We start from the raw sequence: 18,617 nt of genomic DNA, 5'->3' as shown, positions 1-18,617 counted from the left end.
CTTTGATTTTGAACGCTTCCAGCCAATGGGAGCTCTCCGTCTGGTTTCCGGGATGGGATGCCTCTTGAGCTTCCTCACGTCGGAGGTGGAGAAGGAGATAGGGAGGGCGCCACGCCCCCTTCGTCGCTAGAGTCGTTCTCTTTTAGCCGCGCCCACGGCCTGGCCACGCCCACTCCCTTTCATTCTTTGGAGAAAGAGAAAGCGCGGGAATGCGTCCTCGAAAAGCATGAATGAACTCGGGGGGGGGGGGGGGGTCTCCTTGCTTTTTGAAACAAAAGGGGGCCCGGGGGGCGGGATTCTTTCTCTGGCGGGATGCCTGCGTGGCCTGGAGCCCCAGATCCCATCCTCTCCATCCGTAGGGTGGATAAACCAGGGGGTTTTTGCCCAGCCTATCTGAAGATCCTTGCAGATTTTGATTGATGACAAGTGTCTATTGCAGTTATTTTTCAAATCCTTATATATGTATATATTTAGTGATAAGGGACGCGGAGGCTCAGTGACGAAGAAAGGTCAGCAGCTCGGTGGTTCGAATCCCTAGCACCACCGCGTAACGGAGGGAGCTCCCGTGACTTGTCCCAGCTTCTGCCAACCTAGCAGTTCGAAAGCACGTAAAAAATGCAAGTAGAAAAATAGGAATCACTTTTGGTAGGAAGGGAACTGCATAGAATAGAATAGAATAGAATAGAATATAAAGAATAGAATAGAATTCTTTGTTGACCAAGGAATTTGTTATGCTCAGTGTATATAAAAAGACAAGATACATTCGTCAAGAACCATAAGGTATAGCACTTAATGATAGTCCTAGGGTACAAATAAGCAATCAGGAAACAATATCTATATAAATCGTAAGGATACAAGCAGCAAAGTTACAGTCCTGCAGTCATAAGTGGGAGGAGATGGGGGATAGGAACGATGAGAAGACTAATAGTAACAGCAATGCAGTCTTAGTGAATAGTTTGACAGTGGTGTTAGTTAGTTGTTAAGCAGAGTGATGGCGTTCAGGGAAAAAACTGTTCTTGTGTCTAGTTATCTTGGTGTGCAGTGCCCTATAGAGTCGTTTTGAGGGTAGGAGCTGGAACAATTTATGTCCAGGATGCGAGGGGTCTGTAAATATTTTCCCAGCCCTCTTTTTGACTCTTACAGTGCCTCAATGGAAGGCAGGTTGGCAGTAACTGTTTTTTTTCCCCCTGCAGTTCTAATTATCCCCTGAAGTCTCTTGTCTGTCTTGTTGGGTTGCAGAGCCAAACCAGGCAGTTATGGAGGTGCAGGTGACAATCATTCCTCCGTAGAACTAAATCAGCAGCTCCTTGGGTAGTTTGAGCCTCCCGAGTTGGCGCAGAAAGAACATTCTTTGTTGTGCTTTTTTGATGATATCTTTGATGACGCATGAAACGAAGAGAAGCCTCTTGTCAGTCTTGGGAGAGGGGAAAAAAAAAAACTCAAGATGCATCGGTCCATGCTGGATAAGGCCAGGAACAGAAGGGAAGACAAGGGGTTGGCATAGAAGGCTTTTTAAAAACCACAAAAGCAGGCACCCCATGAAGCTTTAAGCCTGATTTGCAATGCCCTGTTTGGAGGGCTTCGTTTCAAGCCGGCGCTTTTTGTAGAAGGTTTACTGTTGTGTGTTTGTGTGTGTTGCAAGTGCCGCACGCTGGGTGGCTCTCTTCCCCTTCCTGCTGTGGCTCTATCAAGAGGAGACACACACACACACACACACACACACACACACACAGAGGTATGACTTGCTTTCCTTTTTTTTTTTAGTTCTGGGCTGGCCTTCCTCTTGACCTCACCAAGGTAACTTAGGAAGCCCTGCTTGGGAGGTGGGGGGGACTTTCCCCGTGTCCAAAACACCTTTAAAACGGTTTGTTTGTGGCTTGACTAAACTTTGCTTTCTGCACCCGCTCTCCCCCCGCCCCCCCCCCCAGGGTTCTCTCCACTGTCCCCTCTTCCTTGATTTCTAACCATCGTGACCCCCCCAAGAGCTTCCTAGATGCTTGCTCCGAGGATTATTCGTGGCTGTGTCCACCCACTCGCAGCCTGATTCCGGTGACTGCGTTTCCCTGGGAGCCTTGGGATTTCTCTCCCTCCTCACCAGCAACATGGCTACGCTTGCTGTCTAGTGGGGAGCCCAGTAGAAAGCCGGGGTTGGGCAGAGAGCAGGAGACAGCTGACGATGATCTCAGACATAACTGATCGGGGGCCCCTGGGTGACGCGGTGCACCAAACAGCGCTTCGAAGCCTCCAGGCTCCTGAATTAAGATGTTTTCAGGTCCTTGTCTTGGGTTTGGAGCCAAGCTAGTAGCCAGTTGAGGCGCCGAAGCAATGGTGGGATCGTCAATCAGTTGGGTTCACTTGGTTGGAGCCCCTGGTTATGGGAGGAAGCTTTCGGGTCCCCTTCAGAGGGTGCCTTCATCCCTTTTCCTCGCAGGACTATGATCTGGAGATCCTTGGAGCGTAAATAACGTTGCTCGTTTTCACTCCCTGTCCTTATGATCCCGAGAACTACAGATAAAGTTGAATTTATTAAGAATGGAATAGAAAAGGGAATAGAATAGAATAAGAGTTTAGAATAGAATAAATAATAGAATAGAATAAATAATAGAATAGAGTAGAATATAGAATAAAATATAGAAGAGAATAGGGAATAGAATAGAATAAGAGTTTAGAATAGAAATTTAGAATAGAACAGAATATAGAATAGAATAAGAGTTTAGAATAGAAATTTAGAATAGAATAGAATAAATAATAGAATAGAATAGAATATAGAATAGAATAGGGAATAGAATAGAATAAGAGTTTAGAATAGAATAAATAATAGAATAGAATAAATAATAGAATAGAGTAGAATATAGAATAGAATAGGGAATAGAATAGGAGTTTAGAATAGAAGTTTAGAATACAACAGAATATAGAATAGAATAAGAGTTTAGAATAGAATAAATAATAGAATAGATTAGAATATAGAATAGAATAGGGAATAGAATAAGAGTTTAGAATAGAAAAGAATATAGAATAGGAGTTTAGAATAGAATAGAATAAGAGTTTAGAATAGAAAAGAATATAGAATAGAAAAGAATATAGAATAGAATAAGAGTTTAGAATAGAATAGAATATAGAATAGAATAAGAGTTTAGAATAGAATAGGATTTTAGAATAGAATAAAGAATAGAATAGAATAAAGAATAGAGTAGAATATAGAATAGAATAGGGAATAGAATAGAATAAGAGTTTAGAATAGAATAAGAGTTTAGAATAGAATAAGAGTTTAGAATAGAATAGGAGTTTAGAATAGAATAAAGAATAGAATAGAGTAGAATATAGAATAGAATAGGGAATAGAATAGAATAAGAGTTTAGAATAGAATAGAATACAGAATAGAATAAGAGTTTAGAATAGAATAGAATACAGAATAGAATAAGAGTTTAGAATAGAATAGAATACAATAGGAGTTTAGAATAGAATTCTTTATTGGCCAAGTGTGATTGGACACACAAGGAATTTGTCTTTGGTGCAGATGCTCTCGGTGTACATAAGGAGAATAAAAAATATTCATCAAAAACCATAAGATAAAACACTTAGTGAGAGTCATAGGTTACTAATAAGCTATCCAATCGTACTAGGAAACAAATGAAACAATATAAATTGTAGAGATAAAAGCAACATGGTTACAGTCATAAGTGGGAAGAGAGAGGTACCAGGAAGGAAAGGAAGAAGAATAGTAATACAGTCTTAGTAAATCATTTGATGGTGTTGTGGGAATGAGCTGTGAAGCATCTGCTGTTTATCTTCCTTCCGCAGCAACCGCCACCATGAAGTCCTATCAGAAGCTGAGCACGGACATCCCTGGGATCACCGAGGCAGGGGAGGAAGACCCTGATGGGAAACCATTGTGCCATCAAAAGCTGTCGGCTTGGTGGCTAGGCGGGGGCCTCTTGATGGTGGCCGCCCTCCTGAGCGGGGTGACAGTTTGGGTTCTCGGCCAGATTTGGTGGGGCCAGCACGTGGTTCCCTGCCTGTCCAAATGCACCTCCGTGCCAGAGAACCGCCGCTTTGACTGCTACCCGGAGAAAAGCGTGATTGTGACGCGAGAACTTTGTGAGGGTCGGGGGTGCTGTTTTGTGGACGGCGAGACCCCCCTCGATAGGATAAACGGGATTCCCTGGTGCTTCTATCCCCCCGATTTCCCCAGCTACACCTTGGGGGCCACGAACGAGACTGAGCTGGGGCTGGTGGCTTTTCTAACCAGAGAAACGAAGACTTATTATCCAAAAGATGTTGAGAAGCTGCAGCTCAGCGTGGACTTTGAAACGGATTCTCGGTTGCGTGTCAAGGTGAGACACTTGAAAAGAGATAACCAACCAACAACATAAAAGGAAAGGAAGAGAAGGAGAGGAAGGGGGAGAGAAGGAAGAAAGAGGAAAGGAGGGAGGGAAGGGATAGAAAGAGAAGGAGAGAGGCTAGGAGAGGGAAGAGGAAGAGAGGAGTAGGGGAGAGGCAAGGGAAGAAGGAAAGGGAAAGGAGAGGAGGAAGGAAGAGGAAAGGAGAGGAAGGATAGAAAGAGAAGGAGAGAGGATAGGAGAAGGAAGAGGAAAAGAGGAGTAGGGGAGAGGTAAGGGAAGAAGGAAAGGGAAAGGAGAGGAAGGAGGGAAGAGGAAAAGAGGAGGGAAGTGATAGAAAGAGAAGGAGAGAGGGTCGGAGGGGGGAGAGGAAGAGGGGTAGGGGAGAGGTAAGGGAAGAAGGAAGAGGAAAGGAGAGGAATGAGGGAAAGGATAGAAAGAGAAGGAGAGAGGATAAGAGGGGGAAGAGGAAGAGAGGAGGAGGGGAGAGGCAAGGGAAGAAGCAAAGGGAAAGGAGAGGAGGAAGGAAGGAAGAGGAAAGGAGAGGAAGGAGGGAAGGGATAGAAAGAGGAGAGGGTAGGAAGGGGAAGAGGAAAAGAGGAGTAGGGGAGAGGCAAGGGAAGAAGGAAAAATAAAGGAGAGGAGGAAGGAAGGAAGTAGAGAAGGGAGGGTGAAAGAAAAATAGGGTGGTGATAATACAAAATAGCTGTATGGGATGGTAAGAAAAGTGACCCAGAATGTATATTTTAACTTTTTATATGGAAAAACAAATGTGTAAAAGTGATAAAGATAAATAAGGAGAATAACTATGTGAATGTATACCTGTGAATGTGTACATAAGAGAATAAAAATAGAAAAAAACCCTTTTTTTAAAAGAAAAGGTGAGACGCTTGTCAAACGTTCTCGCTGCTCCTTCCCGATGTGGCCTTTGCTTCCACGCGATCCGTGTTTGTGTTTCTCTTTGTAGATCACCGATGCCACCAATCCCCGGTACGAGGTGCCTCTTGACGTCCCCCAAGCCACCAAGAAGGCGGAGAATCCCCTCTATTCCGTGGAGTTGTGCAAGGAACCTTTTGGTTTGGTCGTGAAGCGAAGACTCTCCGGGACAGTTCTGTAAGCTTTTTTTCTCCTACGGCTTTTATCCTGCTGTCTTTCCAGAGAGAGGAGGCTGCCTGATCACACACACACACCCTTCTCCAATCAGTAATAGCCAGGAGGGGTTGTGCAACAGCTCCGTCCTCTGAAATCAGTATTTTTGAAACAGAGTGTTGTGGCCCGCCAGCGGCCAGCAGAGCTGGGGGCAGATTCGGACAGTGAGGAGGTTGGGGAGGAACCTGGGCCAGTCCTGGAGTCTGGGGGAGGCTCAGATGAGAGCTCTGTGTCGGCGGCAGAGAGGGGGCCAGGGTCGTCTGGCAGCTATCAGCTGCCTTTGGAGTCGGATATCACTGGTGCAGAAGAACAGCTGGAGCCTGTTCCCAGTGTGCGCATGCGCAGAGTTGCCAGACGAAGGGAGCAGCTAAAGAACAGGGGTTGACTTGAGAGGAAGGCCACAGGTGGACGATGAATGAGGAATAAAAGAAGAGCGAATGGGGAGTGGAGTTTGCAGGATACAATTAGTTCATTCCTGCATTCTTGCCAATTATTAGGACGTCTGAAAGATATCGGCCTGGCACTTCTCCAAGCCTGATAAAAGGTCCGTAATTGTGAACTATCTTGGAAGACTGTGGGAGAAGAAAGACTTTACTGGAGAGGAATTCACTGTCAGTTAATTAAAAGAGGTTTATCGGGACGAGGACTCGGCTTCGTGCTGCTGGGGAAGCTGAGATCAGAACAAAGAGGAATCCAGATACCATGGCTGTCACATGGCTGCGTTTCCTGGGTTGCACCTTTAAGAAGGATAGCCAGTCAGGGACCACAGATGGTCAGATGCCTCCTGCTCAACATTTACAAGTGTTTAGAAAAGGCAGGAAGCTCCCCCTGGGGATCATCTCTCTTTCATCTCCTATTTGTGGTCTTATGTATCTCAGCCTGGACCAAGATGCTTGGCAGAATTTCGAGGCTTCCTACCAGGGGTGAAATCCAGCAGGTTCTGACAGGTTCTGGAGAACCGGTAGCGGAAATTTTGAGTAGCTCAGAGAACCGGCAAATGCCACCTCTGGCTGGCCCCAGAGTGGGGAGGAAATGGGGATTTTGCAGTATCCTTTCCCCTGCCACGCCCACCAAGCCACGCCCACAGAACCGGTAGTTTAAAAAAAATGGAATTTCACCACTGCTTCTTACTAACTCAAATTGAGGAGAAACTTTTCCTTTCCCAAGCCTTCACATTTACTGATTTATTTTCCTGGGCTCATCGGCCCCTTGGGTCATGATTGATTGAGGATCCAGTTGCTAGCCGAATGATCCGTGCCACTGCTGATTTCCAATATTTCTTTTGCTGCCGCCCTGAAAAGCCCTTCTTAAGTCACAAAAGTTTTAAAAAGGGGGGAATTTTTTTTTAAAATTTAAAATTTTTATTTTATCAATTTCATATATACATTCACAATTATATGATCTCATAACTGTTATTAATAATATGTATTTATAACAATTTTTTCCCTACAGTTGACAATATACTTGAAGATTGCTTTTTTACCATCCCATAGATCCATCTTATCTTACAAAGGTCCTACTTCTTCTTCCCTCCCTCCCTCTTTCCTTCCCTCGTTTCTTCTCTCCTACTCTCCTTCCTTCCCTCCCTCCTTCCCCCTTCCCTCCTTCTCTCCTTCCCTCCCTCCTTCCTTCCTTCCTTCCTTCCTTCCCTCCTTTCTTCTCTCCTTCTCTCCCTTTCCCCCTTCCTTTCCTCCTTCCTTCCCCCCTTCCTTCTCTTCTACATTCCCTCCTTCCTTCCCTCCTTTCTTCTCTCCTTCTCACCTTCCTTCCCTCCTTCCTTCCCTCCTTTCTTCTCTCCTTCTCACCTTCTTTCCCTCCTTTCTTCTCTCCTTCTCACCTTCCTTCCCTCCTTCCTTCCCTCCTTTCTTCTCTCCTTCTCTCCTTGCTTCCCTCCCTCCTTCCTACCCCCCTTTCTTCTCTTTCTTCTCTCCTTCCTTCCTTCCTCCTCTCCTTTCCCTAGGGGAAAAAAAATATCGTTCCCTTCATCGGGGTGTTTCTTCTCCTAGGCTGAACACAACAGTGGCTCCCCTGTTTTTCGCGGATCAGTTTCTCCAGATTTCCACGGTCCTGCCTTCTACGTTTCTTTATGGGCTGGGAGAACATCAGAGCAACTTCCTACATAACATGGAGTGGAAGACGCTGCCTCTCTGGGCCCGGGACGTCCCTCCAACAGTAGGTTTCCACGCTGGGTTGAGGAGTCGGTTTTGAGTTGAGTTGGTGTCAGCACTCTTCCATTAGATAATTAGGAAAGGAAAACCACGAGACTCCATTGATAGGAATCAAGTGTACTTTTACTAATGATAAATGATCAGAAGCGTAGCAAAGCGAAGACTGATTATTTAGGCGCGAAAGCAAATGATATATAGAATAACCCATTCCCCTCCCCTTGGCATCCCAGTTACAGTCCAATCATAATTCTCCCAAGTGTCAGGTGTGAGATAACTTCGAAAGGCATCACCAAGATGGAATGTCGGTGCCGTTGGCCTTGGCGGGAAACCTCCTCCGCATGCGCAGTAAGACAGGCAGCAGAAACTCCAGAATCCTCCTCCAGCACAATTAGTATTCCCCTCCCAAATCCCATGCCCCCCCCTCCCCGTTTCAATGGCAGCCGAAGCAGCAGCAAAGCGAAGGCTGACAGTTGGTTTTATTTTCAGTGGGGTTACAATTTTTTCTCCCTTGGTTTCCTCCTTCTCTGGATTTCCATGCGCCAGAGAAGATACTCTGGGTCAGTGATCACTGGCCTATAATCAACAAAGCTATCATATCACAAGGGGCTGGATGCAACTTTGACACAATTCAAGAAAGTCTTCCTTTGTTCTTAATGTGCCCCTGTCTCAGTTTCAAATCACCCGGATGATTAAAAAAAAATCAACCTGAAGTTGCTGTTACAGTTTTACTGTTTATTAAATTTATAGGCCGCCCAAGGACTCCGGGCGGCTTACAGAAACAAGAATATTAAGATTAAAAACAAATAAAACACAACAGATTTAAAAGAGACACAACATGCACCCAGTCTAAGTGGGGCTGGACCTCAATCCAGAGGTCAACAGCCCCAGGCCTGCCGGAATAGCCAGGTTTTGATAGCTTTTCTCTCTCTCTGTTGTGTACAGGAGTCCTACAATCTCTACGGCGTCCACCCATTCTATCTTCTCATGGAGAAAGCTGGAGCTGCCCACGGGGTTTTCCTCCTGAACAGCAACTTAATGGGTGTGTGTTTTTCCTTTATTCCCTTCTGGAGGTGTTTAATGCGGAGCCCAAATACCTTGGGTGAAGACACGTAGCTACCTATTTTGAGCCATTCCTTTATTTTCATATACAGTTCCAAGTCCCACAAGCTCTAGGTTGACTCAGCCTTCCGTCCTTTCGAGGTCAGTAAAATGAGGACCCGGATTGCTGGGGGCAAGAGGCTGACTCTGTAAGCCACTTAGAGAGGGCTGGGAAGCACTGTGAGGCTGTATATAAATCTAAGTGCTATTACCAGGAAGGAAGGAAGGAAGGAAGGAAGGAAGGAAGGAAGGAAGGAAGGAAGGAAGGAAAGAAAGAAGGAAGGGCCATGTTGGCGCAGTGATTAGAATTCAGCACTGCAAGCAAATTCTGCCCACTGCTAGCAGTTTGATCTCAACCTTCCCTCCTTCCAGGTGCTCCCATGTTACACCCCTTTTAGGCGGCCTGCACTGGTTGCCGGTTGTCTTCCGGGTGCGATTCAAGGTACTAATTATGACCTTTAGCAATAGCAGTTAGACTTATATACCGCTTCATAGGGCTTTCAGCCCTCTCTAAGCGGTTTACAGAGTCAGCATATCGCCCCCACAGTCTGGGTCCTCATTTTACCCACCTCGGAAGGATGGAAGGCTGAGTCAACCTTGAGCCGGTGAGATTTGAACCGCCGAACTGTAGATAACAGTCAGCTGAAGTGGCCTGCAGTGCTGCACCCTAACCACTGCGCCACCTCGGCTCTATATGTGCCACCTCGGCTCTATATTATGGCAGAGAACCGGTTGTTAAATTATTTGAAACCCACCACTGGGCCAGAGCATCCATTCCCAAGCAAGGCAGTTGTTAAGTGAGCCGTGCCCGGTTTTGCGCCATTGTGCAGCGGGTGCTACAACACGTGAGGATTAGTTGTGAGTTACTTTTTTCCAGCACTGTCGTAAGTCCAGACGGTCCCTAATCGGGGGATTGCTAAGTCAAAGACTGCCTGCTTCCCATTCCTCTTCCTTTTTTGATTCCTTGAAACGGATTTGCAATCCTGCGAGACGACGCTTTGAGCCAGAACTTCAGGATACGAGGGGGAAATGCGGTCTTGTGGGCGCTTTCTGGAGCCAAGACATCTGTTTCCTGGCTCAGGATGGCCTCTTTAGCAACTGCCAGGCATTTAACCGCATCTTTGTCAGCTGCAGGCCTCTCACGGCTGCGTTTTCTGAACTTTCTCTCCTTGGCCCGTTTTGCATTCAGAGGTTGGCTGATGAAAGAAGGATCCGATGACTGAATCACCTGAGATTGCAGGCGGAACCGGCTTCCTTGCTATTTAGGCCTAAGCAGGCGAATGTTTTGATTTTTTTTTGCTGTTCCCAAGGCCAAAGATAAGGAAGAATGAGAGGAGTAGGGCCTTGTCTTGACTTCCTCTGGGATGCTTCTGAAGGCTTCTGTGAAGACAGGCTGAGGGTTTCTCTCTGCATCACAGTTCTGTTTTGTCCAGAACTGCTAGAGAAAGAAAAATGAGCATCAAACACAACTTGTGTGGAAAACTATGAACAACCGTACCACCCAATCCTCCCTGTGCCCGTTCTCTCTTAAATCCTCCCAAATCACAGCTTGCTAGCGGATAGATAGAGAGATAGATAGATAGATGGATGAGAGATAGAGATATGGATATAGATATATATATATATATAGAGAGAGATATAGATAGATATAGATAGATAGATGATAGATAGATAGATAGATAGATAGATGATAGATAGATAGATAGATAGATAGATAGATAGATGATAGAGATATGGATATAGATATATAGAGATATATATATAATAGATAGATAGATAGATAGATAGATAGATAGATAGATAGATAGATAGATGATAGAGATACGGATATAGATATATATATAGATATATATATATAGATATATAGATAGATAGATAGATAGATAGATAGATAGATAGATAGATAGATAGATAGATGGATGGGAGATAGAGATATGGATATAGATATATATATATAGAGAGAGAGATATAGATAGATATAGATAGATAGATAGATAGATAGATAGATGATAGAGATATGGATATATAGAGATATATATATGATAGATAGATAGATAGATAGATAGATAGATAGATAGATAGATGATAGAGATATGGATATAGATATATAGAGATATATATATAATAGATAGATAGATAGATAGATAGATAGATAGATAGATAGATAGATAGATGATAGAGATACGGATATATATATATATATATAGATAGATAGATAGATAGATAGATAGATAGATGGATGAGAGATAGAGATATGGATATAGATATATATATATAGAGAGAGAGATATAGATAGATATAGATAGATAGATAGATAGATAGATAGATAGATAGATAGATAGATGATAGATAGATAGATAGATAGATAGATAGATGATAGAGATATGGATATAGATATATAGAGATATATATATAATAGATAGATAGATAGATAGATAGATAGATAGATAGATAGATAGATAGATAGATAGATAGATATATATATAGATATATATATATATATAGATAGATAGATAGATAGATAGATAGATAGATAGATAGATAGATAGATAGATAGATAGATGGATGGATGGATGAGAGATAGAGATATGGATATAGATATATATATATAGAGAGAGAGATATAGATAGATATAGATAGATAGATAGATAGATAGATGATAGAGATATGGATATATAGAGATATATATATGATAGATAGATAGATAGATAGATAGATAGATAGATAGATAGATAGATAGATAGATGATAGAGATACGGATATAGATATATAGATATATATATATAATAGATACCGTAGATAGATAGATAGATAGATAGATAGATAGATAGATAGATAGATAGATAGATGATAGAGATACGGATATAGATAGATAGATAGATAGATAGATAGATAGATAGATAGATAGATAGATAGATAGATAGATAGAGATATGGATGGATAGATAGATAGATAGATAGATAGATAGAGATGGATGGATGGATGGATGGATGGATGGATGGATGGACATACATATACACATACATATATGTTGTGACTCAGCAGAAGCTTCCTGTGAGTTGTTTAGGGATGCAGGAATAATGAGCAGCTGTTGCTCGTTAGGGTCGTCTTCTGCAGATAAAAGACGGATGGTGCCACGCCTTAGTTGCAGAAGTCAACGCCGTTCGTGGCTCATCGTTCGTTTGTTCATGAGTTCAGTTTCGAGATTCAAAGAGGCACTTGGATAAGTGATTTGTTTTCTGTAAACCTGGTTTTGCTGTAAGAGCTTTTTGTTTTTTCCTTTTGCAGTGTAACTTTTTGCCAGAGACTTTATCTATGTTTATTTTGGGCTCGCAGCCAGCTTGAGCCGGGACTGATAAAGATATTTCCTTTGAAGTTCTGTCTGACTGTCGTCTGTGAATGAGCGAAGAGGGGGGTCAGAACACATATACATACATACATATACACACACACATGTATGTATGTATGTATGTATCAGGGGTGGGTTTCGACCGGTTCGCACCGGTCCCTGCGATCCGGTTGGTCACCGAACCCGGAAGTAAGTAACTTCCGGGAACAGCGAAGGGCCCCCCCCCCCCGCGCCCGCGCGCGCCCGCACACCCGCGCCCGCTCCTTACCCGGTTTTTAGGAATTCTGCGCTTTCCACGCATGCGCAGAATGCCTGCGCGATCCTCCAGGAGCAGCTGGAGCATTGCGCAGACGCTAGGATGCATGCGCGCGCCTCGTGCATGCGCGAGGGCGCCGCGTGCGTGCGCGAGGGCGCCACGTGCGTACGCGAGGACGCCGCCGGCCTCGTTCCAACCAATCCGGTTGGAACGGGGCGAGAAACCCACCCCTGGTATGTATGTATGTATGTATATTGAGTTAAGCCAAAAGACATTGATGAGGGAATTGAGCTGAAAGGCACAGGGATTGGTTGAAACTTACCGGCCAGTTATCAATTTTATTCTTGCATTAAAGCCTGTAGAGATTCTCAGTCATCCAGGTTGTCCTGAAGGTGCTTTTTTCAAGAGGCAACTGGACTTTCTTGTTTTTCTTTGAAGATGTTTTGCTTCTCATCCAAGAAGCTTCTTCAGCTCTTGACAGGACAATAGAGAGTGGAAGGATTTATACTCCTTGCAGACAGAGCTGGTCATCTGCATCCTTTTAGAGGGTCGTTGAAGCCCTTGGAGGTTCATCTGTGTCTAGTTTATCTGGGAGGAGGAATGGATTTCCAGGGGGGGGGGGAAACTGCAGGCGACAGGAACCATTTGCACCACTTGCGTGACCCTGAAGACACAGATAAACCTCCAAGCACTTCAGCGGCCCTCTAAAAGGATGCCAATGACCAGCTGTCTGCAAAGAATATAAATCTATTCTTGCATCTTTAAGAGATCTTCTCTTAAAGACACAGTAGACAGAGTTGAAAGCCACTTTCCTGCCTATTTTTTTTTTCTTGGTATGGATAAACATGGAAAAGGTTTTGTCTTCACTTTCACCCTCCTCAGAGGCAGCCGTGAAAGCCATAAGGGTGGTGCGCTTGATAAAAATGTGGACAGCTTTGGCGTGTGGGAATTGATGGTTCCCCAAGCAGAAGTGCTGGGATACCAAGTCCTTTGAGAAGCCATAGACTTGTAGAAAATATATATATATATATATCTTTCACCATGGCCTGGCTGATAAGGAGTCGAGCTCTGTAGCTCAATGGTTAACACATCTGCCTAAGAGGCAATAGAGCACAGGTTCGATTCCCAGCATGGGTATGGCTAGCTGATGAGAGCTAAATAGCTTGAAATAGATCTATACTAGTCTCCCTTTATTTATTTATCAGCACAAATATAACATATATATATATATATATATATATATATATAGATAGATAGATAGATAGATAGATAGATAGATAGATAGATAGATAGATATAGATGCTTTCGAAGTGAGTAAGCATCAGCTCTTCATGGTGCCACAACCCAGAATGTCTACTGAAAGGTTTAATGTTTAATCTTTTCTTCTTTCTTTCTTTGTGGTCCAGAGGTGGCCCTTCAGCCTGCTCCTGCCCTCACCTGGAGAACCACTGGGGGAATTTTGGATTTTTACATCTTTTTAGGACCGGATCCCAACTTGGTGGTCCAGCAATACCAGCAAGTGATCGGTGAGTATCCAGAAGCACGGTGGCAAAAGCTTTTCCATCGCTTCAGAACCAGCTGGAAACATCCAACAGGAGCCAAGGAAGCTTGGCTGAGGGGGGTGAGAGGGGTGGGGGGTGCAAGCATACAGAATGTAGGTTGCCTAGTTGGGGAAGTGTCAGGGTTCCAAATAGCATCCAAAAATAAGTCCAGAGTCCAAGGCAAAGTATTGCTGAAAATTCCCATTGATGAAGAGAGCCATGTTGGCACATCTGGGGAAACTCGAATCTGAAGGCTTCCCAATTTTCCCCACTCCCATTGAAAGTTCAAGATCTTGCTCTCACACCCACCAGTCCATTCCATGGTGCAATCTCCCACTGTCATGCTGGCAGTTCTACCTATCCAGTTCCGGCCAGGTGCAGAGACAAAGGTGGCGCAGTGGTTAGGGTGCAGTACTGCAGGCCACTTCAGCTGACTGTTATCTGCAGTTCAGCGGTTCTAATCTCACCGGCTCAAGGTTGACTCAGCCTTCCATCCTTCCGAGGTGGGTAAAATGAGGACCCGGATTGTTGTTGGGGGCGATATGCTGACTCTGTAAACCGCTTAGAGAGGGCTGAAAGCCCTATGAAGCGGTATATAAGTCTAACTGCTATTGCTATGACCTTGGCTTTCTAGAAAGAATGTTGTTATGGCTACCTATCATCTAACTCCGTACTATTCCCCCTTCCCATTTTCCCACAATAGAAAAAGGCAGGGTAGAATAATAGAAAGTGTGGCAGGCCAGAAAACTGCAGGCCTGAACAGGAAGTCTGTGTCCTCGTGGCTCAGAGACTTACGCAGGAGCACCTGATGCCCATAAGGAGACCTCACTCACTCATGCTTGGAGCCCAGCCCTGCCTTCCAGCTTCGACTTCCGTTGGTGGTTTTGGGTTCTTATCTGAGAAACCTTCCAAAGCAAATGCAATTCGGAGACCACAGTTCAGGAACAACGGCGCTGTTTTTGTTGGCTGTGTTTCTCTGCCAGGGGAACCTTTATGAGTGACATTTCTTCTTTTGTGAGTTTTAAAATAACGACAGAGAAATAGGGGGAAAGCCCCACCAAGATTAAAAAAAAACAAAAAACCACATGCGTTGTCAAAGGGGAAAAAAAATATGCAGAAAGAAAATGACATCACTGTATTTTTGGAGTATAAGATGCACCTCCCCCCCTTGCAAAAGGTGAAAATCTGGGTGCGTCTTATACACTGAATACAGTGTTTTTGGCCCTGTGCGTCCCGTTTTTCACAAAAATGGACACTCAGAGGATTTGGGAGGCTTGTAGAGTGCTCCTGGGGGCTGTGGAAGGCAAAAATGAGTGGGAAATGGGTCGGTTTTTGCTCCTTTTTGCCCTTTCCAGACCCCAGGAGCACTCTACAAGCCTCCCAAAGCCTATGCATGCCCTGTTTCTTTGCAAAAAAGGGCCTGTTTTTCACAAAAACTGGCTGGATTTTGCTCATTTTTGCCCTCCCCACCCCCCAGGAGACTTTACAGGCCTCTCAAACTCTCTGGATGCCCTGTTTTTCACAAAAGATGGGGTGTGCAGAGGGTTTGGAAGCCCTGCAGAGGGCAAAAACATTTTTTAAAAAAAATTACCTCTTCAAAATCTTGTTGCATCTTATACTCCAGTGCGTCTTATAGTCTGAAAAACGTGGTAATTTATGCCCAGCAGAATCCCATCTGACTAGAGAGGCTGATGTGTTGCGTTTCCACCCTTTCACTTTCAGGTTTTCCGGCTATGCCCCCCTTTTGGGGGCTGGGGTTCCACCTCTGCCGTTGGGGGTACGGGACGAGCAACAAGACGTGGGAGACAGTCAAAGCTATGCGGAACTTTCAGATCCCTCAGGTAAGAAAACAAGAGGAGCCCAGCAAGAAGGAAGAGAGGAGGAATCCTCTGCTTGGTCTGCCTTGCCACTTCTTGGGGTGACGGCAGTAGTAGCCCTGTAAAATGGGGCGACTGTGTCTCCTCTGTCTCGTGATGAGACCTCAAGCCTACCACGTAACAAGCGAGGCCCATGGAATGGTCCTTGAGAGGAGCCATCTCCCGTTCTGGCCCAGCTCCCCAAACACGACATTCGACATTCTGAAGTGAACTCGGATATTCCTTTATTAGGATCACCAGCAGCTCCGGCAAAAAGTTTATCTCGCAGGCTAACAAGTTCTCTGCCACGTCTATTCATCTCCACCCCCTGCCTTTGATCCCCAGAGTTAGGGTGGGTCTTCTCTAGCAGCCGTGACTCTTCCGTCCCAAGAACCGGCCCATAGATTTCCGCTGTTCTCCTCTCCTCTGCCTTCTGCGCATCCCTGCATCAGGCACTAGACCCCGCTGTTCCTCCTCTTCCTCATCAGCCATCTCCAGATCTGGGGGCTGTTGACTCTCCATCTGGGGGCTGATGGAGAACCCAGGCTCTCTCTGTCTCTCTCTGTCTCTGTCTCTGTCTGTCTGTCTCTGTCTGTCTGTCTCTCTGTCTGTCTCTGTCTGTCTGTCTCTCTGTCTGTCTCTGTCTCTCTCTGTCTCTCTCTGTCTCTGTCTCTCTCTGTCTCTGTCTCTCTGTCTGTCTGTCTCTCTCTCTGTCTCTGTCTCTCTCTCTGTCTGTCACTCTCTGTCTCTCTCTCTCTCTCTGTTTCTCTTTCTCTTTCTCTCTTTCTCTCTTTCTCTCTCTCTCTTTCACTCTCTTTCTCTCACACACACTCTTTCTCTCTCTTTCTCTCTCACTCTTTCTCTTTCTCTCTCTTTCTCTCTTTCTTTCTCTCTCTCTTTCTCTCTCTCTCTCACTCTCTCTTTCTCTCACACACACTCTTTCTCTATCTCTCTTTCTCTCTCACTCTTTCTCTTTCTCTCTCTCTTTCTCTTTCTCTCTCTCTCTCTTTCTCTCTTTATTTCTCTCTCTCTTTCTCTCTCTCTCTCACTCTCTCTCACACACACACTCTTTCTCTATCTCTCTCTCTTTCTCTCTCTCTTTCTCTCTCTCTCTCTCTCTGACAGCTCCACTCTCTCTTCCCCCTCGGAGCTCCCAGGTTGCCTTGACACTGATCCTGACTCCCACGCCTCCTCCTCTTCCTCCTTCTCCTCTGATTCGGCTGCTGGAGGGGCCGGCCACCGACAGGCCGCAACATCTCCAAACTGGTTCGTCCTGTACCAGATTTGGATTCCCCCACCAGCTTGGAGAGGCTTCCCTTTAGTCCTCTCTTTGGTTCTGCTGGCAGGACGCCCAGTGGAACGACATCGATTATATGAACAGCACCCGAGACTTCGCTGTGGACTCCGATAAGTTTGCCAGTCTCCCACAGATGGTGGAAGATCTTCATAAGCACGGACAACACTACGTGCTCATCCTGGTAGGAGCCTTTCGTGTGTGTGTCTGTCTGTCTGTCTGTCTGTCTGTGTGTAAGATGGATTTCTCTTTCCAGCCAACGCGTCTCCACATCTCTTTTTTAAGAGAATGATTAATTTCATTGAAGATTTACTCAAATGGATAAGCAAATATTATTATGGAATTATTGATGTTATGAATGTTATTGTAATTGTTATTATTACTATTTCTCAAAATGCGCCGTACTCGGACAAACACACTGTTGTCATTGAATTTTTAGACATTGAATTTTTATGTTCAATATTAAAAAAATAAAATAAAGGATCCTTTGGAACCGGTCCTGGAATGCTGGCCTTAATGTCTGTTCTCCAGATGTATAGACTTTAATTTGCACGTTTCTGAGAATTCTAGCCACACATCTGGAAGTTGCCCAGCCTGGGAAAACCACTCTGTAAAACAGCTGGTTCTCGTGTTATTTCCTCCCCCAGGATCCCGGAATTAGTAGCACTCAACGTCCTGGCTCTTACTGGCCTTACGACGAAGGCCTGAGACGCGGCGTGTTCATCAACAACACCGGAGGGAAACCTCTGATTGGAAAGGTGAGTGCCTGCTCTCCTCCTTCAGTTGGGATCGATGCTGTGCTCGTGTCAGGGTTCCTAATAGCATCCAAAAGTAAATCAGAGTCCAAGGCAAAGGATTCCTCAAAGTTCCAATTTATGAAGAGAGCCATGTTGGCACATCTGGGGAAACCCGAATCTGAAAGCTTCCCCAGTTTTCCCCACCCAGTTGAAAGTTCAAGATGAGGGGGGAAATTGTAAGGAGTTAGATGATACGTAGCCATAACAACATTCTTTCTAGAAAGCCAAGGTCATCCTTTGTCTCTGCACCTGACCGGAACTGGGTGGGTGGAACTGCCAGCATGGCAGTGGGAGATTGGACCATGGGATGGGATTGTGGGTGAGTGGGTGGGGGGCAAGATCTTGAACTTTCAACTGGGTGGGAAGCCTTTAGATTTGGGTTTTCCCAGATGTGTCAACATGGCTCTCTTCATAAATTGGAACTTTGAGGAATCCTTTGCCTCGGACTCTCATTTCATTTTGGATGCTATTTGGAACCCTGATACTAATCCTTGGATGCGTTTTCTCGAGCGATCTTTTCCATCGTAAACTGTTCATAGGCCATAATCACTGGCCTAGCTGTTTTCAAATGAATCTAGTATTTTTTTCAAATTTCATTTTTTCACCAGGTCTGGCCCGGCTTCACTGCTTATCCTGACTTCTCCAACCCAGACACTGACGAATGGTGGCTAGAAAACCTGAAACATCTCCACACTCAAGTTCCTTTCGATGGCCTTTGGATTGTACGTCTCCTCCTTCACTCCTCTTGGTTTCTGGGTTGCAAGGCTTG

At 44.9% G+C, this 18,617-nt stretch overlaps 1 protein-coding gene across 4 annotated transcripts in view; it reads left to right on the top strand.

The window, feature by feature from the left end:
- LOC116517375 (lysosomal alpha-glucosidase-like) overlaps nt 1-18,617 on the top strand; it is a 34,938-nt gene that overhangs the window by 6,160 nt on the left and 10,161 nt on the right. The window contains exons 1-10 of one of the 4 annotated variants that reach the window (XM_032230281.1): nt 1,207-1,735; nt 3,802-4,334; nt 5,308-5,453; nt 7,496-7,661; nt 8,600-8,696; nt 13,767-13,886; nt 15,624-15,742; nt 17,104-17,235; nt 17,699-17,809; nt 18,457-18,570. In XM_032230281.1, coding sequence (XP_032086172.1) covers nt 3,813-4,334; nt 5,308-5,453; nt 7,496-7,661; nt 8,600-8,696; nt 13,767-13,886; nt 15,624-15,742; nt 17,104-17,235; nt 17,699-17,809; nt 18,457-18,570 — 1,527 coding nt within the window. In that variant the 5' untranslated portion in view covers nt 1,207-1,735; nt 3,802-3,812. Of the gene's footprint in view, nt 1-1,206; nt 1,798-1,851; nt 2,050-3,801; nt 4,335-5,307; nt 5,454-7,495; nt 7,662-8,599; nt 8,697-13,766; nt 13,887-15,623; nt 15,743-17,103; nt 17,236-17,698; nt 17,810-18,456; nt 18,571-18,617 lie in introns of those variants that run through there. The other 3 variants (XM_032230280.1, XM_032230282.1, XM_032230279.1) reach the window with 3 other exon arrangements.

This window comes from Thamnophis elegans, chromosome 14 (genome assembly GCF_009769535.1).
Source record: "Thamnophis elegans isolate rThaEle1 chromosome 14, rThaEle1.pri, whole genome shotgun sequence".
Classification (NCBI taxonomy): Eukaryota; Metazoa; Chordata; class Lepidosauria; order Squamata; family Colubridae; genus Thamnophis; species Thamnophis elegans.
This window is presented reverse-complemented; position numbering and strand designations above follow the sequence as displayed.